Source organism: Ammodytes marinus, assembly GCF_949987685.1.
Source record: "Ammodytes marinus genome assembly, chromosome: 15".
Taxonomy (NCBI): Eukaryota; Metazoa; Chordata; class Actinopteri; order Uranoscopiformes; family Ammodytidae; genus Ammodytes; species Ammodytes marinus.
Genome location: NC_137219.1, coordinates 2690909 through 2714262, shown reverse-complemented (window position 1 = coordinate 2714262; position 23354 = coordinate 2690909). Strand labels below are relative to the sequence as shown.

Genomic DNA, 23354 nt, shown 5'->3' with positions numbered 1-23354 from the left:
TATCTATGATTGTCCCAAACGCACACATTTCTGAGCAGAGCTGTCCGATATAAACTAGGCAGTAGCACAATGCAGACACAAGGCGATTGAAAGTGGTCTACAGGAGCATAACATACACCAAGATTAGACATTAGACATTGCATTTGAGGGATAATAAAAACACACAGACAAATTGTTATAAATGTAAAGAAATTGCATTTAAAAGACAAGAGAAAAACTGAAAAAAAGTGAGAAACAACTCATGAGCGCGTGGGATTCCAGAGAGCCTCCAGTAGTCTTATCTACCACCACCTCCTATATGTGTCTCTCTCCCCACTCCCAACCCTGTGTCCGGGGGCAAGAGAAGGAGGGGGAGCAGGTGTGTGTGTATGTCTCTCTATCTGTGTTTTTGTGTGTGTGTGCGTCTCTCTCTATCTGTGTGTGTCTGTGTGTGCGTGTCTCACTGTGTGTGTGTGTGTGTGTGTGTGTATCTGTGTGTGTGTGTGTGTGTGTCTCTCTCTCTCTATCTGTGTTTCTGTGTGTGTTTGTGTGTGTGTGTGTGTGTGTGTGCCTGTGTCTCTCTCTATCTGTGTTTCTGTGTGTGTGTGTCTTTCTTTCTGTATGTGTGTCTCTGTGTTTCTGTGTGTGTGTGTGTGTGTGTCTTTCTTTCTGTGTGTGTGTGTGTGTGTGTGTGGGCGTTCTCCCTCCAGTCTCAGGCTCCTCCAAGGTCTCTAGGTCGTTTCTTTAATGGTCCGTCCCGTCCCGCCCCTGTCAGAGAGAATCCAGCACTCTATTTATCGCCTGGCAACCACCCTTATTACCTCACACTACTGCAGGCAGGGACCTTTAACATGAGCTGATATTTTCTGTACTATTAGTTTTTTCTTTTTCTTCTTTCTTCTGATGCATAGATGTCTTTGTGTGAGTGTAACAGTAGAACAGAGGGGTAATGAAGGAACACTGCTGCAATATCTAGTCTACATTCTAAGAATCCTATTGTATCTAAAAGTGGAGCAACATGCAGGTTAAAGGTGCAGTGTGTAATATGACATCATCAAGAAAGTTCTACAAAGTTCTAGAATGCAACGCTCCCTGGGTAACCCCAACCCTTTTGAATAGTAACAGAAGCTACAGTGGCCTTCAAGGACAAGAACAATTCTAAATTTTAAACAATGCACCTGATGACATTCCAACTATGACACTTTCAAGATGGCGGCACTAGGCCTTGGTCCAAAATATGCAGAAATATGGACATATATGAGACCCTTTCTAAGGGAAAAAATAATAATTCAAAAATGTTTTCAGCTATTATGCACTAAATTAAATGTACTTATGGATATTATAATTACTTTCTACAAAATCTGCTAGGAAATAAAACCCAAAATTCTACACACTGCAGGTTTAATGTCAAGTATTTATTTATAATAAGACTCGGTAAAGGTTTCCTTATTTTTTTTTTGTGATGCGGTACATGACAAAACAGTGAGAGACATGACAAACACCATTGTGTGTGGGACAAGACTACATGAACACGTTAAGCCCCTATCTCACTGGGCTGCGACTGTTTGCGACAAGTTGGAGACTGCATTCGCAAACGAGTCTCTAAACTGTCTCCAAACGTTCGCGGAGGTCTCAATTTCCTCGCATGAGTCGCAGAGCCGCGCAGTCCTGTCGCATGAATTTTGAACATGTTCAAAAAAAGTGTGCGACAAATCAGTCTCAAAATAGTCTCAGAGTCGTCGCAGGTGTGTCGCACGCGTCGCAAACCCTTCTCAATTTAGTCTCCGCGAGTCAGAAAGTGCGAGAAGTGTGAGACAACTTTGCGAGGGTTTGGCGAGTGTTTGGCGACATATGAAACTAAATTGCGACTGCTTTGAGTCAAAAATGAGACTGACATTCCGTTCGTGCGACACTCGCCAGACATTCGTGAGACATAAATGCGACCTCCCGGCAAGGACATTCGCAAACGTGTCGTGAGGAACCAACTCAGTGAGACTGCAAGTGAAAAGTGTCGCAAATTGGCATATTTTGTCGCAATTTTGTGTCTCCAACTTGTCGCAAACAGTCGCAGCCCAGTGAGATAGGGGCTTTAGGTTTCCATATGTAATAGTTTGAATTTAGCCTGTGATTTGGAAGAAAATATTCTGTTTGGAGGTTTATCATTTAGAACGATTATTTATTAAGATAAGCGCCTCATGCTCCGATGCTGTACTTAAGAGATGGACATGAGACTGTTATAAAAATGATCTAACAACGGGCAAGAAAGCATATTTAGGACACTGTTTGAGCTGACAGCTTGTGTTATTTATTACTTTTTTTAAATTTTGAGCGACCAACTGATTAACCAAAAATGGCAATAATGAAAATAATAATTTACAGCTTTATTATATACACACGAGGTAATCGAAATATGTCTTTCCGCTAGCATGTCTTATATCTCTTAACACACCGCACACACGCTCGCTCACTCACTCACTCACTCACTCACTCACTCACTCACTCACTCACTCACTCACTCACTCACTCACTCACTCACTCACTCACTCACTCACTCACTCACTCACTCACTCACTCACTCACTCACTCACTCACTCACTCACTCACTCACTCACTCACACACACACACAGTGCCCCAGTTGACATGCAATGTAACTGCTATGTACTCACTCACCCCCTGCCCCCCCCCCCCCACACACTGTATATAGCCCTGTGTGTAGCTGTCTTCAGTCAGCCCCGGTCAGAGGGGTTTGGGTGTGTAGGAGAGGATCAGGAAGGTTGCTGACATCCAGAGCTGTGAGCGTGAATAATGTGTTGGTCGTTTGAAGTGTTGGATGATGGGTGATCCTGCAGCACTGCGGATACACAGCCCCATTCATCCTCTAGATCTCTCACACACACGCACACGCATATTCACACACTCTCACACACAGAGAGACACACACACACACACACACACACACACACACACACACACACACACACACACACACACATAAAGACACATAGAAGGAGACACACACACACACACACACACACACACACACACACACACACACACAGAAAGACACACACACACACGCATATTCGCGCACACACACACACGGAAAGACACACACACATATTCGCACACACTCAAACACACACACACACACACACACACACACACACACACACACACACACACACACGTGAAAAGGGAAAGAGTTAGAGGGAGGTGTGGAGGAGTCAGCAGACTGAAGCTTCCTTTTAATTTAGCCAGAATGACTTTTTTTCATTTTCATTCCCCGTCTGCCGTTCCCCTCACATCAGACCCAATGACACACAGTCAGGATTAGAACCAGATCACTGAACTCCTCTCTAAAATCCATTTTCTCCCAAACATTGTTTTATTTCAAAATTCCTCCTTCTCTTTTCTGCCTTAGCTTCTGTCTCTCTGTACATAGGTTTACATCACGTTAAAGAAAATCCATTTATTGCGTTAATCCGATTTGAAATCATTCTAAATCAAAACAGAAGTCTGGCTAACACACACACACAAGATAGGGTGATTGTCTCCAATGATAAATAACACACTGGCTTACCTTGGAAATGACTATTATTTTATTTTTTTATTTTATTTAACCTTTATTTCACCAGGAAGGTCCCATTGAGTTACAGTAACTCTTCTCACAGGGAGTCCTGGCCAAGACAGGCAGCAGAAAAGAAGTTTTACTACTATTACTACGTCCAAAATTCTTTCCTAACTACCCCTTTAACTTTCCGATGGGCTCTGAGCAAGCACAGAGAGCTTTGACCCAAAAGTTGAATAGTCAGAGTTGAACCTTTTTAATGTTGACCTTTAAATGACTTAGACCGGCTTGAGTAAACGGTGCCTGTAAACGCAGTGAAAGTCTTCTCTGGGTTTATAACTTCATTCGTCTCCTCCCTCTCCCTCCTGCTGCTTTTCCTCCATCAGCCCTTTGTCTGAATCTCAAACCAAATCCTAATTCTTTTTCATTCTATTTCTCTTTCTCTTAATCTGTTCCTGCTTGAGCCTCTCTCTCTCTCTCTCTCTCTCTCTCTCTCTCTTTATCCCTCCCTCTCTCTCTCTCTCTCTCTCTCTCTCTCTCTCTCTCTCTCTCTCGACTTTTCTCATTATTTCTCCCAAAATCAGTTTCCTCTGATCTCTCTGGCTATTTTTTCTGTCTCTTTTTTTTTTAATATATATTTTTTTGGCATTTTTTATGCTTTATTGATAGTGTAGAGACAGAGTTGAAATGGGGCAGAGAGGGGAGTGACATGCAGAGAACGACCGCGGGCTGGAATCGAACCCGGGTCCGCTGCTGGCCGAGGCCCATGGGGGGAGACGCCCTACCAACTGAGCTAAGGCTGCTTGAGTCTCTCTCTCTCTCTCTCTCTCTCTCTCTCTCTCTCTCTCTCTCTCTCTCTCTCTCTCTCTCTCTCTCTGAGTTTTCTTTCTTTGTCTTTAGCAGTGATTCATTTGTCTTACTGCCCAAGAATCCAAACGAAAATAATTACAAAAGAATGTATTTTCTTAGCCGCACAATTCTATTTAGACTTGCCACTTCTCAAAGTTCTCATTTAACAAAAGTCAATTATGGGATATTCACACCTTTTCTTTCGTTTCTTTGCTTTGGTCCGAATCAAGGGACGTTTCCCTCAAAGCGTTCTTCAGATATTTGCGTTAACAACACGCTATGTCACAGGTCGAAATCTAAAGAATTCATCTTTGAGTCCAAGTGTACGATTGTTCCAAATTTGAAGAGAATCCCTCAAAGCGGTGGAGAGGCATGAAAAACAACACACACACACACACACACACACACACGCACACACACGCACAAGTTGTTTTGGGAAATTCCTTCCTTGAAATGCCTTTATCATTGTTCCAGTGAAACATTGTATTTGTGAGATATTTTCAAATCATCACATCTTCCGTAGAAAGCGGTTGTTGTTGTTGCTCGGAGCTACAGACGGGGTGAGGGAAGTCACAAAGTATCAAGAGACAAGCTAACACACACCATGTTGGTTTTGGTCTTTTTTCTTGTGAAAACCAAAGAACAACAGAATCCTTATCCTTTAATATCTTTGTGTGTCTCACTCTCTATGTTTGGCTCAACCTCTCACCCAGCAGCTCTTAGTCTGTGTGTGTGTGTGTGTGTGTGTGTGTGTGTGTGTGTGTGTGTGTGTGTGTGTGTGTGTGTGTGTGTGTGTGTGTGTGTGTGTGTGTGTGTGTGTGTGTGTGTGTGTGTGTCTCTCTGTGTGTGTGTGTGTCTCTCTGTGTGTGTGTGTGTCTCTCTCTGTGTGTCTGTGTGTGTGTGTGTGTGTGTGTGTGTGTGTGTGTGTGTGTGTGTGTGTGTGTGTGTGTTGGTACCTGCAGGGCATTTTCTTCAGTTTCTTTGTGTTCTCTTTTCTCTTCAGAGAGCGTCTGTGTAGTGAACCATTTTATCCATAAGCAGTTCGGTTTGGTTACACTAGATCTACTTTGCATTTCCACTGCTGACCAAGCGCCCTTACCCGGTAGGCAGGATGTCTGTGGTGCTGTGGATGGTCTTGGGACGGCTTGGTACCCCGATTAAAATGAGCCCTGCGTTCCAATCCCCATACTATCTACTATTTATTATCGTAGAAAAAAGATTTAAGATGTCCAGATTCTTGTGGCCAGATTTAGGATGGTTAGAGATACCCGGATGTCTACTACATCTGGCTGAGATTGTTAGTGTTGAAAACAGCATCCTATTTGGGCGATTCTGACCCACAATCCAGTGCGCACCTGAAGTGACGTCACATCGACGGAGCCTCCATATGAAAACAAACAGGGATGAGACGGATATAAAAGCAAGATGCAAGATCAAGGAGCCATGTTAGAATGAAATAAATAAGTAAAAGTATGTCCCAAGTGTATGCCTACTGTATCCTAACTAGATTATTTCTATAGTCAAATGTAGTATGGCGAATAGAAAAAATTGCTCACCAATTGCCTAGTTTGGTTCCCTTTCCAACCTTTCACATTGGAAACGCAAAAACAATGCATGCAGAACCGAATTTGAACCGAACCACTCATTTGAAACAAGGCTTTATTCTTGGGACCACATCAAACATGCCAGTGGGGAGGGAGAGAGGGTATTCTGGGGTATATCTAAGGGAGGGGCAGAGAGGGGGGTTCAATCTGGGGTTAGGTTACCTGTCTGTCTGTCTACGAGGATCAGGAGAGAACAAGGTGATAGAGTTAACAGCTCGCGGGCACAGAGGCGATGTGTGGACAGATTTTGTATATCTTTTGTCTGGGTATCAATTTCAGGCTTAAAGGTGCTCTGAGGAACTTTTTAGAGTGTGTTCATTCTAGCGCCCCCCTTTCGACAAAAGCGGTAGTGTTTTTACTACGCCAGCTGTTGTTCCTGGGTGAGCGTATACCCATGACAAAGGCATTAAGAAAATATGTTGTCACCAGCTCATATTTTGATGGCTTTGGTTCGACATTGTGAATTCTAAATGTCTTATAATGACCTAGTATGATATAATATGGGATGATGTGCTATTCAGCGGTAACATACAGTTCTGACAACATTTTAATGAACATTGTTTCACCAATGATGCAGTGGTAAAGTTACAGGAGATTTAACTGATATAAATAATAAGGATAAGCATTAATACGTTCTTACTTCAGCCCAAGCGTTTGTTGAATAAGTATACACTGTGATACGTTTAATATTATTGTTTTATAATGACTGAATATAATAACTACTACTACTACATTAACTGCAAATGCTTTTTTTTTTATCAAAATTGGCCATGTGGAATAGTGTGTGAATGGGTGGACCAGTGTGTGAATGGGTGGACCAGTGTGTGTGAGATGTGTGTGTGTGTGTGTGTGTGGACCAGTGTGTGTGAGATGTGTGTGTGTGTGTGTGGGCCAGTGTGTGTGTGAGATGTGTGTGTGTGTGGGCCAGTGCCTAACAGTTGTATCAGACTGTTGTTACGCCGTCTAGCCCTGTTTATAACTCCATTTATCTTCAGGCTCGAAGCGTTAGCCAGAAGAGATTGAATTTGGCTCCTTCTCTGTACACACCGTTGCGAGCAAATAGGAGTAAACTATCCGTAAGTTTACCAGTCATGAGGATTGAAGACGCACATTAGAAAAAGTACCAGTGAAGTTAAAGTACAGATACAGTTAAGCTATAACAAGTGCACCTAAGTTAAAATATATGTTTATATCTGAAATGGCCCATTCATGAGTACTGGCACTGTTTGCCCGAATTAGCAAACTTGACAGATTTGCAAAGTTTTTGTCCTTCCAAATCTTTTATTGTTCACATTAGCATCGGGAAGTGAACACAAACAATCTGTCTAGGGGCTTCAAAACACGTATTATTTTTCACTCATTTCGCTTAAATGACGAGGCACGTTCAGTGGAAAATTGTTACCAAAGGACCAATAAAGAGTTGTGATTGACTGTACCATTCTAGCCATCTTAACTTTGACCTTCCACCACTTCCCCTTGTATTTATAAATAGTGTATCCCCTCGTTGTGCACTTTGTTGTGGGTAAATCCTTCCTCGTCCCCGGGTTGTGTACAGTTATGCTAAAACAAGTGTTACAATGTGAAATATATTACTATTGCTACGTTCTATGGCAAATGTTCAAGCATTCTGTTGCACATGTGAATGAAAAGTCACAATGTGGAAATTTTATGATATACAGGCGCACTTGTCAAAAATGTGTTAACTTTTGGTGCTATAGAATGTTTTATCTGTTATTATATCAACTAGCAGTGAACAAAAAATATCAGGCTAGTCGCATCAAATAGCTTTTTTTTTTCTTTATGTACAAAAGTGCTATTTTTTTTTTATTTTGCTTGAATGTCACGGTACCTTCATTAGAAGTTTGTTACCAAAAGACGGCTAAAAAATGTACCGTTTTACCCATTGCAACCTTGGTCCCTCCACCACTCCCCCTTGTATTTATAAATAGTGTATCCCCTCGGCGAGCACTTTGTTGTGGGTAAATCCTTCCTCCTCCTGCCTCTGTGTTGTGAGGTCGGAGGTGTTTTCCAGAGGGAGACACAAGCTCCTCAGACAGGAAAACAACATGTTTGGGGGAATCCTGTTATTCTATTTTCTTTCTTTCTTTCTTTCTTTCTTTCTTTCTTTCTTTCTTTCTTTCTTTCTTTCTTTCTTTCTTTCTTTCTTTATCCTCTTGAGTCGCTGGCAAACGTCCCGTCAGGTTAGACAGGAAGAGCAAACTAACTGCTGCTTCCTACTGGATTTTTATTTTATTTTATTTTATTTTATTTTATTTTATTTTATTTTATTTTATTTTATTTTATTTTATTTTATTTTATTTTATTTTATTTTATTTTATTTTATTTTATTTTATTTTATTTTATTTTATTTTATTTTATTTTATTTTATTTTATTTTATTTTATTTTATTTTATTTTATTTTATTTTATTTTATTTTATTTTATTTTATTTTATTTTATTTTATTTTATTTTATTTTATTTTATTTTATTTTATTTTATTTTATTTTATTTTATTTTATTTTATTTTATTTTATTTTATTTTATTTTATTTTATTTTATTTTATTTTATTTTATTTTTAAACTTAATTTTTTTTTACAGTTTTGAGAGTTACAAAAGTCTTAAAAGACATTGAATTATTTTAGGCCTTAATTAGTATTAACATGTCTTAAATAAAGCTGTCCAAAAAATGTAAATGGCTTAGACAATGGGAGAAATTTTAAATTAATTATTATAATATATCCTGACGTTACTTTGCTCTTAGTGTTTTTAGTGACACGAAACTAACTTCCCTCTGTGTGCCAGGTCATTAGGAAGGTCATTCCTGAGTCACCAAATCTGGAGAGTACTTGTTGACAAAATCACTATTCGTGGAAATTGGTGAATATCTCCTCACGTGAAAAAAAAAATGTTGTTAATACACAGCCTAGGCTCTGTAAACTGGAATATAAAGAGTTCGAAGAGCCTAGGCTGTGTATTAACATCAGCTTTATTTCAGCGCACACACATTACGGACAGATAGCAGATCGTGAGGAGATATTCACTGATTTCGACGAAAAAGGTGATTTTGACAACAAGCGTTCTCCAGAATCACTGACTCCACATTTAATAAATAAAAAACCAGGACACACAAATTTTAATATATTGAAATTTCTATTCTCATATTTCCACTTCTACCTTCGACATCCAATTTAATATTCCGATCCCTTCGCTACAGAGTTCTTTCACACGCTCTCCAATAACAATGTTCTGGCTTTGATCAAATTAAGAGAAGTGTAGATATATCAAAGGCACGGCTGAATAATAATAACTGTAGTAATTGCCTTGCGCCCCTCCCCCTCCCCCCCTAACTCTCCCTGGGGGTAGGATGGGGTGTTATCAGCTTAAGTCTGGCTTTCTCTCTCTCTCTGCCTCCCCCAATCTCTCCCTCTCTCCCTCTCCGTGTGTGTGTGTGTGTGGGGTGGGGGGGGGGGGGCCTGGCTCCATCTTATCTCACCCTCACACTTCACGCAGAGGAAGTTTTTAAAGGCCTGGGCTCCACAGATAGCAGCTGACCTGTCTCTCTTTCACTAGTCTGCAGTGATTTTTTTAAGGTGTGTGTGTGATTTCTATTTTAAGGCGAGACTCGACAGACTAAAATATACAAGTAGTTTATTCAAGCACTGGTAAAATGTAGAGTTTTTTTAGTACTATTTTGCTTCCATAACATGTCTTCTGAAATAGTGGTATGAATATAATGTTCAAATTGTACATTTAGGTGTTTATTTGACTAAATGTAGTCTGTTGCATCTGTATGTTTCTCCTAAACAACCATCTTTAACGAATTTAAAGATTTAACTCTAGGTTTAGCTAACATCTTCATTTGTATTTTTTTAAAGAGATGCGACTGTACTCTTAGTTAAATATTGCCCAATTTGAATGTACAGCTCCGGAAAAAATGAAGAGACCAGTCTGGATTTTTCTTAAATCTTCATCTCTACATAACTTATTGAAAATGCTCTTAATGACAATTTTTTTTTGGAAATTTCGGAGCTGTATAATCAAATCTTTCTGAAAAATGAATATAAAAAAGTATTGTTATATTATAACTTATCTACTGGCAACGTGTCATGATGATATCTTTAAGTTAAAATGTTACCATATTTTTTTTATTTATTTATTTATTATTCTTTCGGACAATTCCACACAATACACAATTTTCTCTTGCAAATATTCATACATCATACTTTGTGTTGTCCGAAGGGAGACGGAAGAAGCCAAAGGCTTATCAGGTCCCGCCCCCATATTCACCTTTAGTATCTCGCCTTAAAGAAATGTGCTAAACCTGAACCTATAATAGCTGACTACCTCTGTATGGGAGAGCACACCCTTCACTATCTGAACATGGGAGTTCCCCTACATTTCATATATTCCGTGTGTGTGTGTGTGTGTGTGACTGACTGACTGTGTGTGTGTGTGTGTGTGTGTGACTGACTGACTGTGTGTGTGCGTGCGTCTTCATGCCTGTGTGTGTGCGTGCGTCTTCATGCCTGTGTGTGTGCGTGCGTCTTCATGCCTGTGTGTGTGTGCGTGCATATCTGTGTGTGTCTATGTGTGTGTGTGTGTGTGTACCTGCCTTTCCTTAATGAACGGGTGAAGCATCCCGTGGAACTCAGGTGCTGTGTCTTTGAAGCTGGCGCCATCTTGGCTCTTCTGTGTCAAAGGCAGAAACGCTGACAGAAGTTAAACGGCTCCCATAAAACCTGCTGCTTTGCTTCTTTCTCCTTTTTTTTTTATAAAACATTTTCTCTTTCCAGCTTTTAGTCCTTTTGATTTGCCCGTGTGATGTGTGCTGGCAGCCGGAGAGGAGCGATTCACTTTGTTCCAAGGCTATTAATCAAGGTGTAGGATCTTTTGAATGAACGCTGTTGGAATTCCTATTGAAGATTTTTTTTCTGCGACTGTCAAAAGATTGAACCCATTACCTCCATTTTGGTTCTTCCATCAAAGTCAATCACTTTTGCTTTAAACATTTATCGTCTCAAAATTTAACCGTGTGCAAACAGAGAAGGCTATTAAATTCCTTTTATCTTTTCATCAACATATTAAAATGTATTTTGCAATCAGCTGCGCGTCATCGGTTGGCGTATTATGTGTGATTTTGAATCTTTAAAAAAAATATATATATATATATATTAGTGTCTAATCTTTTAACAGAACTGATTTGTGATTCAGCCTCTTTTTCTTTTTATAAATAAAACTAATATGTACAGGTCTTAAAAATGCATTTCCAGCATGTTTTTAAGAACAAAATGTCTCATAAGTCAGACAATGAACAACATATGATCAAATCCTTCTGTAATAACCTTCATAATAGTGCTGAGAATGATTATGGAAAGTTAAGTTTATGTAAGTGTCTTAGAAGATACGACTTTTGATTTAGGATATTGGAAAAATAATGGAGTTAATGTCCGTTAAATATGGTTGTATAGGAGAAATATACCTAAACCTTGTCTGACGCAAACAGACAAGGTTTAGTAAAACACACGGCTAAATGTCTGTTACAATCAGTTGCATCTGCAGGTAAAATCATGAGCGCGTCTCGGCCGTCGCAACATTATAAAAATGCAAATTTGCCGTTTCAGCATTTTCAAAGTAAAACACGCAATGCAATCTAGAAAGCGTATCATAATGGAATAGAAAGTGTGTTAAAAGGTGGATGGGCTTATACAGTGTGTGTGAGTTAAGCCTATTAACGTCTTATCTGAGGTCACAGTGCGTTTAGTTTGTTGATTAAGCCTCCGATTGGAAGAGCCTCCAATGCACGACGTTATTTATTTATTTATTTTCCTTTTGCCCAGCTGCCACTTCCTGTCGTAAGTAACCCTCTGGGATGTGGTAGTTGCCGTGGAAATGTGCGTTAGCAGCATATTTACTAAGTGTGTGTGTGTGTGTGTGTGTGTGTGTGTGTGTGTGTGTGTGTGTGTGTGTGTGTGTGTGTGTGTGTAACAGATGGCGATGCAGACAGTGGGGAGCTGGACCTGAATGGAATAGACGACGGTGAGATTGAGCTGGTATGTACCTGCTGATTAATGGTGTCCACGGTAACTGAAAACACAATACAGTTTAACACACAAATCAATACATTTTACTATGGAACTCAATTCCTTTTTCCTGATTATGTTTTGATAGCTTATAAAAAAAGTAAATCTCTTATTGATCTTTATTGACACTGATAATGTTGTGGTGCCATTTTTCAATTTGTAAGCAGTCTATCACAACAAGGTAGAAAAGATTTTTAAGTCTGACCATGTGAAAAGGAGGGCTGGGTATATCGTTGAATTTTTTTTTCGATATCAATACCCACAGTTGTGATCTAGACATAAAATCTCGACTTCTCTTGGTCCAGGAGCAAGACAAGGCCAAGACCTTTAAACAGTAGTCTCAAAGACAGTCTCAAGTACAGCAACACTATCTGACACACACAACATCAGCAGTAATGTGGTCCACCCGTCTCCACTTCTCTGCAGTATCTGCTCAGCGACAAAGAAATCAAAATCAAGACGGCGCTTTGGATGGCAGAGAACTCAGACTACCTCAAAGAGCAGAGAGGTAACGTGTGTGTGTGTGTGTGTGTGTGTGTGTGTGTGTGTGTGTGTGTGGAGGGGTAAGTGTGTGTGTGTGTGTATTTATGTTTGTGTGTGTGTGTGTGTGTGTGTGTCTGCATTTATGTGTCTGTCTGTCTGTATATATGTGTGAGTCTGTCTGTCTGTATTTGTCATCATCTTCAACCGCTTTTCCGAAATCGGGTCGCGGGGGCAGCAGCTTGAGCATTTTTATTTGTGTGCTTGTGTATATATGTGTCTCTCTGTGTGTGTCTGTTTGTGTGTGTGTGTGTGTGTGTGTGTGTGTGTGTCATATTGATGTCTGTTATCTCCAGTGTGTGTGTGTGTTCAGACTGTTTTTTTGTTTCTGTTTTCAGTGAAGGAGGCAAAGATAGCGAAGGAGAAGGAGCTGGGCATCTACAAAGAGAGAAAGGTAACAGTGACATTAGCTTCTGCTCTCACACACACACACACACACACACACACACACACACACACACACACACACAGATAAGAGTCTGTGTGTGCAGGACATTAATCTGAGGCAGTGTGACGGTCAGACGGTCTTTACAAGTTAAAATGGAGTCGGAATATTTGCTAGTCAGAGAAGAAAATGTCTTAAAGGTGTAGTCAGTGATTCTGGAGAACGCTTGTTGTCAAAATCACTAATTGTCAAATTCAGTGAATATCTCCTCATGATCCGCTACCTGTCTGTACTGTGTGTGCGCTGAAAAACAATCTGGTGTTAATTCACAGCCTAGGCTCTGTAAACTGGTATGTAAGACAAAGGGAATGTAAAAAAAAAGAGGCCCCACCGTAGCTAGCAACATTCCTGTTTACAGAGCCTAGGCTGTGTAATAACACTGGATTTGTTTTTAGCACACACAGTACTGAAATTCACTGATGTATAATCAGGTGAACAGATGATCTGATAGACTAGATAGGATGCAGACACACACACACACACACACACACACACACACACACACACACAGACAGGCTCTGGTTTTATACAAAATCTAGATGCTGCCCTCAAATATTACCTAGATCCATTTGCTCATTAAAGGTGGGGTGGAGGATTTGGGGAGGGAAATACCTCAACCGCTCCATTTGTTCTCTTTGGTCCCTCCCCTATGGTCCCTCCCTGACACGCTCTACACCAACAACGTCGTGCCAAAGTGAATGGACAGTCCCAACAGCCAATAACAACAGAGAATCGGAGGGTTGCTCTGATTGGTCAAAGTGTACAGCTCATGTTAATTTTGACCAATCAGAAATCACATACCCCAGCTTTAAAATAAAGTTAAGTTTTTAGTTTTCTGACAACATATTTGCGTGTGTATTTTACCCCCCTCCAGCCCAGGGGCCCATGTAAGAAGCGCGACCCAATCCGAGGCAACACGGCTGGGGAAGCCATCGAGAAGATGCTGGAGCAGAAACGGATCTCCACCAAGATCAACTACGACGTGCTGAAAGACCTGAACATAAAGCCTGGAGCCAGCCCCGCACACAAGGCCGAGTCTCCCCACAAAGAGCCCACCGCCGCCAGGCTAAACACACGCCATCGCAAGCCCCCTCCAGCCCCTCTCAGCCTCAGCACACCGCTAAGCACCCTGGGAAAAAGGTGGGTGAAATTTTTTTTTTTTTAATTTCAGAATGTGTTTATTGTATTTTTTCTTTTTTCACCACATTCAAACAAACAAACAAACACCTGCACCATCACAAAATATAAAAAAATTAAATTAAAAAAATTAAATAAAACAAAAAATAAAAACACATGAAAAAAAACTTTAAAACAATCCTATCACACATGCTATGTGGTGGGTGAAAATGATAATAGTAGTATAATTATAGCAGTGGTTTATAATTGAGTAGATGTGTTTTTTTCTATCAAGTTTATTTTTAAATGTATTTGTATTACTACATTGAAACATACAGACAAGACTTCACCACCAAGCAATTAAAGCGGCTACGAGTAACATTTAAATATCTTTTAAACAGCCTCATGTTTCCTCTGATAATCATAAATTACCTTTAACAGCAAACGGGACCATCAGTGCAAAGAAAGACGTTTTTATATAGTTTTTATTACTGCTTTTGGTCTGGTCGCACACCCAGTCCGATTTTCGGTTCGCTCGTGCAGGCTCTATGGTCACATATCCGTATTGGTTGCAGATTTCAGTGTGGCGCTGCAGCGTGATTTGAGAAGCCTATCCCTCTAGGTGAGGGAAGGGGAGCGGGAGCCTTGTTTGAGACAGTTATTTGTCGTCACAATGACTGGTAACGAGGCTGAACCATCAAAGAAAAAAAGAGAATGCAATGAAGAAAAGCGAAAAGAGAGAGTGACTACGGGCGGGACGAGGACGTTGCCAAGCAACGTGTATACAATTTCACGAGAGCGAAACTAGACTGTGTTTACTCCTAAATGAATGAGCGGTTGGTACTAACACAACGTTTGCTTTGCTTCACCATCATCAGATAACCATTATCTGAAATAGTCATTATTTACATCAACAACACAAACACATTACCTCATCGTGATCCATACAAACTGCCGTCTCTCTTTCATTCGCTTTCTGTGAGGACACAGCTCCGTGAGAGAGGGTAGTTAGGTGACGCTGCTGCATCAACTCATTGCAATCAGGTGTGTACTGACTGGCATTAGTTGATGCAGTGTCAAAACCACTCTCACGGAGCCGAAAAGAGTCCTCACACTTTCAACACACGTACATGCACTATATTGCGCCCTTCTCAGTTCACACTCGCGCGCCTGGCACGAGCATTTGCGACAGCGGGCGTCGTAAAAATACTACCGCTTTTGTCCAAAGGGGACGCCAACGTGCCATCTTACTCGTAGTGCCTTTAACACAACATAACAAACGTGAGTCAAATCACAACAACCATCACAACAACGTAACAAATTACCATGATCGACAGTCTAGCTTAAAAATATTGGTTATACGAGGTCACCCTGGGAAAGAGGTGGGTGACAATCATGAGTTATAAATTGAGTAGCACTGGTCTTTTTATCTAGCCTGGCATTCCCAGACCTGCCACTAGGCGCTGGCAAATTAAATTTGCTGCGCGTGTTGGTCTGGAGACGCTCCGTTGAAGCTTATCAAGACTACCAGAAATCTGGTATAACGTTTCAATTGGTTCTATCTAATATGGGCGCGCCAGAGCCCTTTATATGGTGCTCTGGGGAGGACGTAACCGGATGACGACAGTGACGTGCATGCGACGTCGAAGCTGTGATAGTAAACATCAAAGATGGCTGCGGATATGTTGTGTGAGTTTGAGACTGCTTTGGCCTCGACCCTTAACGAATTGGAAGACGGGACTCATAGCTTTCACTAGCAAGTAAGTGGAATGTTCTGTTTTGCCGACCGACAACGGCAAACGTTTAATTGAACAGTTTAACAGCTGTTCGCTAAACGAACGGGGCTTACGTCACTTGTGCATCGCTCTGATTGGTTGTAGTGCTATCCAACTGCGTGCAGTGGCATTTGAAATGCACGAGTAGGAGCCGCCCCTAGAGTTGGAAATTACTATTGATCGTCGCCAGACCCTCTATCGTTCAAGATATCAGGGTCAGGATTTCCAGGCTACTTTTTATCCAGTTTTTATGGGATATTGTTTATTAAAGTTAGTTAAAAACATAATAATGGGGGCCGGGCGCTTGTGGTGTAGCAGTTAGAATAGTGTTTTATTCGGGTTTGATAAAAACTGAAAAAAAATCTTGTTCAAGCTCCAAAAACTGGATCATAACTCACAGCAACGCACCAGAACGGTGACATTTACTGTGTGTGTGTGTTCGTGCGCGCAATACCTTGCAACATAATTTGATAATCGCTTGTTTGCCCTTTAATAATCATAGAACCATAAATCTATCCATTTAAATTTTTTTGCAATGGAAAGATTGATTGCCTTTCTCTGTATTATGTAATCGTGAATTGAATATCGTTATGTTTTGGACTATGTTTTTGGAATCCACACACACACACACACACACACACACACACACACACACACACACACACATACACATACACACACACAGAGAGCATGCAGAAGGGAATTACGACCATCAGCAGGTAGTTTTGAGAATACTGAAAAAGCTCGTATGTGTATCAATTCAACATTATCTCTCTTATAGATAACAGCTATCATTGTAGTCATTATGCCATTTTAAATCTCCTTCTCCAAAAGTACTATCTAGATGTTTAATTAACCAATGAATAATTTTTAATTGCAAATATCTCTAATTCCCCTCCCATTACCTTAGTCAATTAAATCAGATAATTACCATGTACCTTCTCCTAGTCGACACTGTTACCTGTAATGTCAACCCCCACTATAATAATAATAATAATAATAATAATAATAATAATAATAATAATAATAATAATAATAATAATAATAATAATAATAATAATATATTATATTTATATATATTCAACCATTTGATCTGAATGTTTTAATAGTTTTTGTCTCTTTGTCAGCTTGTTGTATATTTTCATTGTGTTTGTGTGTGTTGTAATTTTACCCGACATCATTGTAAAAGAGGGTCACTCCCTCAATTGATCTTTCGAGGATAAATAAAGGAAAAATAAAAAAAATATAGCGCTTTTTTTTGCACTCAAAGCGCTTTACGCAGGAGCACAACAGTAAACAAACAGAAGGAAAATGTAGAGTTGATGGGCCTTGGGGTTGGTGGGTGATCTAGCTCTGATAAATAACACCTAGACAGGATGAATCCATATTTAATTATGTGTGTCGCTCAGTGCCTCTCAACACATTAATAATCCTCAATGCAAACAACAGATGCTCCATTGAATAAAGTGGAGGCGGTTGGAGAGTGTTTACTCCTGTCTGATGCAAGAACAGCCGTCTCTCTTTTTGACACTGGGGTCAAATCCACACGTTTTTAATAATTTTTTATGTTCAGTTTTTCTTGTAAATTTTGGATACAGCCCTTTTCTTGTATTTATAAATCAAAATATAGTATGTACAGGTCGTGAAAAATGCATTTTCTGCATGTTTTTAAGAAGAAAATGCATCATAAATTAGACAATTAACAACATATGAACATTTGTTGGTCCGTCATTCATTCAGAATAGTGCAAAGGATGATTTTGTAAAGTTTGGTTGATGTAAGTGCTTTAGAAGTTGAGATATTTGGTTCAGGGTATTGAAAAAAACAAATGTTGAGATTATGTCTGTTGAAGATGGTTGTAAAGGAGAAATATACAGAGGCAAACAGACAAGGTTTAGTCAAATAAACACCTGAATGTACATTTTGGACCTTTTGATTTATACTAGTATGAAAGAAGACATGTTATGGAAGCAAAACTGACAAGAAATCTCAAAATTGACCAGTGTTGAAAAATCTACTCATGTGCATCCCTTCTCCATAATCACCTTAGACAGTAGAACAGATGCTCAGTTCTGTGTTGTTGTTGCACTTTCTCTCACTCACTCACTCACCCACTCACTCTCGCACGCTCACACACACACACACACACACACACACACACGCTCTCGCACATACACGCTCTTGCACATACACGCTCTTGCACGCTCACACTCACTCACTCACTCACTCACTCACTCACTCACTCACTCACTCACTCACTCACTCACTCACTCACTCACTCACTCACTCACTCACTCACTCACTCACTCACTCACTCACTCACTCACACTCTCTCTCTCTCTCACCCCCCCCCCCTCCCCCCACTGATCCACACCGAGCTTTTCAGTCGAATTTAATGGGTTTTCTGCAACTCAGTGAAAAGCTTTTGAGGTTGTTCCTTGTTGGGTGTTGGTGGAAATTGGTTTCCTATATGTCTCTGGTTCTTAAAGCCCTCTCAGTTAATGTTGGTTCTTAAGGGACAATCTTAAGGCTTAATGGTGGTTCTATACAAGCAGCTGTGTGGTGATTTAAGGGATCCCTCACCCACTGCATTGGTGCTGCGGTTTAGTCATCTGTTTGCAGTTTGCGAAGCCTTCCTTTTAAAAAAAAAAAAAAAAAAAAACCCTGTACCGAGCTGTGTTGATGATTCACTGTAGTTGGTTTACGACCCACTGTGGACTCAGGATAAGGATGTGAATTGGATATAGTTTTTTTAGTGCCACTTTTTCTGTGTCTGTCTGTGTCTGTCTGTTTGTGTTTCTGTGTGTGTGTGTGTGTGTGTGTGTGTGTGTATACGAGTGGGGATCAGATTATGGAAACAAATGTGAAGCCTACAAGGAAAAATTAACTTTAATGTCAAATAAAACCCAAGCTTAATTATGTCTAAATAAACTAAGAGATTGCACTGAATCTGATGATAATATATTCTGTATTCTGAGTACGTTGTCCATGGATAAACAAACACTAACGGGAGAAAAAATAACCCTTAAAACCTTCTCATTTGGCCCTCAATCCATAGAGAGCTACTGATTCAGAGGAACACCCTCCCACCCTGACAGCATGATAGATGACACAGATTATGACACATTACACCTTCCATTTAGAGCTGGGTAATGCCATGCTTTATCGATCTTTGTGGGGTAATTGACTTTGCGTTTACACCCCTACGTGTGTGTGTGTGTGTGTGTGTGTGTGTGTGTGTGTGTGTGTGTGTGTGTGTGTGTGTGTGTGTGTGTGTGTGTGTGTGTGTGTGTGTGTGTGTGTGTGTGTGTGTGTGTGTGTGTGTGTGTGTGTGTGTGTGAAGGGGTCAGAGGTCGTTCTCAACACAGTGTAGCTGGTATTTCAACATTGGCTCGATGGTACTTCAGTAGCAGATTGTGTGTGTGCCAGATTGCATGCTTAGCTCCATCTTTACTGACTTGGCTCAAAGCGTTTCAGTCCCAGCAGGCAGACGCTGTTTACAGAGAAAAGGTTTACAAATCCACTGTACAACACCTGCTCAGCCGCAAAAAGCAGGCAGACACACACACACACACACACACACACACACACACACACACACACACACACACACAGACACACACACACACACACACACACACACACACACACACACACACACACACACACACACACACACACACACACACACTCAAACACACATACACACACACATACGTGTTTTACCAAAATAGCTGACTCCACCTTTAACTTAAACTGTGGAATAAAAAACATGACCTGGCTCGAAGGCTTAAAAACAACACGTAAAAGTCGATTCTCAGATTTTCATAATTGTTGGCGGTCGAAACCTTTGATTGCGATTTAAAATTCAATTTATTGCAAAGCCCTAATGGGAAGAAAAAAGTAAGAACAATGTAAGAGAATGAGAACAAAACTTTACAGGCTGTTCTTCCTAGCAGTAGCCCCCGAATCTGCAAGACACACACACACACACACACACACACACACACACACACACACACACACACACACACACACACACACACACACACACACACACACACAGCATTAGCCCCGAATCTACAAGAGCTAAACCCTGTAGCATAGCACTGTGAGCATCCAGGAGCCTGGAGCAAGAAGCGTGATACTGAGTAGCACAATGCCCCAGTGTAGCTTCCCCTTAGCGAGGCCTCTAGACAAGGCACAATGACTGCTCTGTCAGCAAGGGCCCTTCTCCTGCTCCGGCACTTTACTAGGTCTCTCTGCCCTACACCAGGCCTCTCTCCTCTGTAGCAATCACACACACACACACACACACGCACGCACAAAACCACTCACACTCACCACACACACAATTCAGCAATAACCAACACAACAACCTTTTGAATGGACGGACTAACGGTTTATGCCCCTCGAACTGCCATGCTGAAAGAAACCATTCTACGCTCAACGGTCGTCGATTTTAAGAACACTCTTTTTATACATTTGTTCATGCTTCCACTATTTAGGATTTACATTCATACAATATATTCAAAATAAATACCAACTTAACAGTTATGCATTGATTTCATTTTCAGTCTAGACTACCCCTTGCTGTAGTCCACTGCTGTGATTGCATTGGGTTTAATCATGGCTGCTGCTTGCTATTGCCCTTTTTAGAATTAACTGATTGCATTGTTTACTAACACTCAAATGTTTTGTTGTTGTGGTTTTCATACGCACATACGAAAGTACAGCTTTCTGCCACACACACACATGTACTTTTTTTCACCAAGTGTAAGTTATATATTTTGTATGTAAAATAGAAAGTAAACTAAATAACTAACTCCCTTTTAAACCTGCATTGTGTAGAATTTTGGGTTTTGTTTCCTAGCAGATTTTGTAGAAAGTAATTATAATATCCATAAGTACATTTAATTTAGTGCATAATAGCTGAAAAAAATGTTTTGATTATTTTTTTTCCCTTTAGAAAGGGTCTCATATATGTCCATATTTCTCCATATTTTGGACCAAAGCCTAGTGCCGCCATCTTGAAAGTGTCATAGTTGGAATGTCATCAGGTGCATTGTTTAAAATTTAGAATTGTTCTTGTCCTTGAAGGCCACTGTAGCTTCTGTTATTATTCTAAAGGGTTGGGGTTACCCAGGGAGTGTTGCATTCTAGAACTTTGTAGAACTTTCTTGATGATGTCATATTACACACTGCACCTTTAAGGATACATTTTTTAGTTTGTATATCCAAGGCAGTCAAAAACCATCTGTTTGTTTTACTATAGGGAATCTACATCTTACTTTTTAACATTTTAGTGGTGTAGTAATGTTTTTATATAGTTTGTATGTGAAATCAAAACTAAACTGGACTTCATGTCATTCATAAACACCGGTCAAATTAGGAGTCAAGAAGAGTACATCTTTAGTTTTGATATATTAGTCAGTCAAAAACCATCTATTTATTTTACTGTAGGGCATCTACATCTTACAATTATGAATCTATCATTCTATAGTATAAAGACGCCTCTGTATGTGTGTCTGGCTTTCCTTGAATTTGTCGTCGATTAAGACATTTTTTTTTTTTTAGGCATACTGCAAAAAAAAAATTCACAAGCACTCAGAGAATGGAGGGGATTATCAGCATGTTGCCGTGGGGCATTCTCTTGTTGCTAATGGCTTGTGGGCAGAGCCTCTGAAAACTGAAAGACCGCAGGGGTGGAAAAACATAGGCAGACATTGTAGTGCATTTACTTTACTACAAAGTGCATAGTTCGGCCATTTCTGTATTAATGGACGGAGCGAGTTTCCATTCAGAAAAACAACGAGAAAAAATATGAAAGAAATAAAATTGTGGGATGATGGGGTCACAACAAAGATGCCCATTAAAGATTTATCAAGAAGACAGGAAAGGATTTTAAAAATTCATATGCGAAACAGAAACATGACCTGGCTAAAAATGCTTAAAAACAATGCCAGTAAAAAGTAAATGATCATGTTTTGTATACATTTTGGAAGTCGAAATTGTAATTGCGATTTAAAATGGTAATAATAGCACAGCCCTTATGGGGAAGTAGGGTAAAAAGAATGAAAACAAAAGTTCCAGGGGTCGAAAACATACCCTGTGTTCCAATCCCCATACTTCCATACTATTTAGTACGCCAAAAACATTTTTAGGATGTCCCCATACATGCATGTCAATTGCAGTATGCTGAAAATACATAAATGCCCCATTAACTCCAATAGCATTTTGAAGTATTCGTCTTTATACTTGACATTTCTCGACATAATAAAAAAAAATCATCCTTTTCTGATTTTTTTTTTCTCTCCTGTGGCCCTCAAACTCTTCTGTACTTTAGTATGTAGTGTAGTAAAAAGAAATAGTATGTGATTTGGAACACAGGGATAGTAGACATTGTAGTGCATTTACTTTACTACAAAGTGCATAGTTCGGCCATTTCTGTATTAATGGACGGAGCGAGTTTCCATTCAGAAAAACAACATGAAAAAATATGAAATAAATAAAATTGTGGGATGATGGGGTCACAACAAAGAAGCCCATTAAAGATTAATCAAGAAGACAGGAAAGGATTTTAAAAATTCATATGCGAAACAGGAACATGACCTGGCTAAAAATGCTTAAAAACAATACTCGGAAAAGTCGATTATCATATTTCTTATAAATGTTGAAAGTCCAAATTGTATTTGCGATTTAAAATTCAATTCATTTCACTACAGCCCTTATGGGGAAGTAGGGTGAATCAGAATCAGAATCAACTTCATTGTCATTGCACATGTCACAGAGCTACGAAATTACTTTTCAGTTCACACCCCGCCAAGAAACATAGAAAGACAGTGACCAATAACATGGGGGGACAGGATAGGGTGTAACTGTGGGTGAAACCAATGAAAACAAAAATTCCAGGGGTTGAAAACATAGTAGACATTGTAGTGCATTTACTTCTACAAAGTGCATAGTTCGGCCATTTCTGTATTAATGGACGGAGCGAGTTTCCATTCAGAAAAACAACGAAAGAAAATATGAAATAAATAAAAATGCGGGATGATGGATGCACAACAAAAAAGCCCATGAAAAATGTATCAACAACACAGGAATTGATTTTAAAAATTCACACAGGTCGAGCACTTTCAGGAGTAGGTGTCCATTGTTAAAAAAACACACACACACACACACACACACATGCACACACACACACACACACACATGCACGCACACCAACAACACAAGACTAGACCAGACAAGAAGCCCCTCTTCACTGAGATCAAAGCCCAAGAACATGACACTTTCATTCATGGAGCGTGTCGGCTTTTCCAAGGAAGAGATGTTTGCCTTTGGAGCAGCAGCCATTAGCCAACTGGAGCGGCTCAAACCCAGCAGACCCTCCACT

The 23354-nt window shown here is 40.0% G+C and overlaps 1 protein-coding gene across 1 annotated transcript in view; it reads left to right on the top strand.

Annotated features, from left to right (window-relative positions):
* Positions 1–23354, top strand: part of brf1a (BRF1 general transcription factor IIIB subunit a) — a 125831-nt gene that overhangs the window by 55802 nt on the left and 46675 nt on the right. Inside the window, exons 13-16 of the mRNA XM_080041833.1 lie at positions 11991–12052; positions 12509–12590; positions 12961–13016; positions 13942–14207. Coding sequence (XP_079897959.1) covers positions 11991–12052; positions 12509–12590; positions 12961–13016; positions 13942–14207 — 466 coding nt within the window. The remainder of the gene's footprint in view (positions 1–11990; positions 12053–12508; positions 12591–12960; positions 13017–13941; positions 14208–23354) is intronic.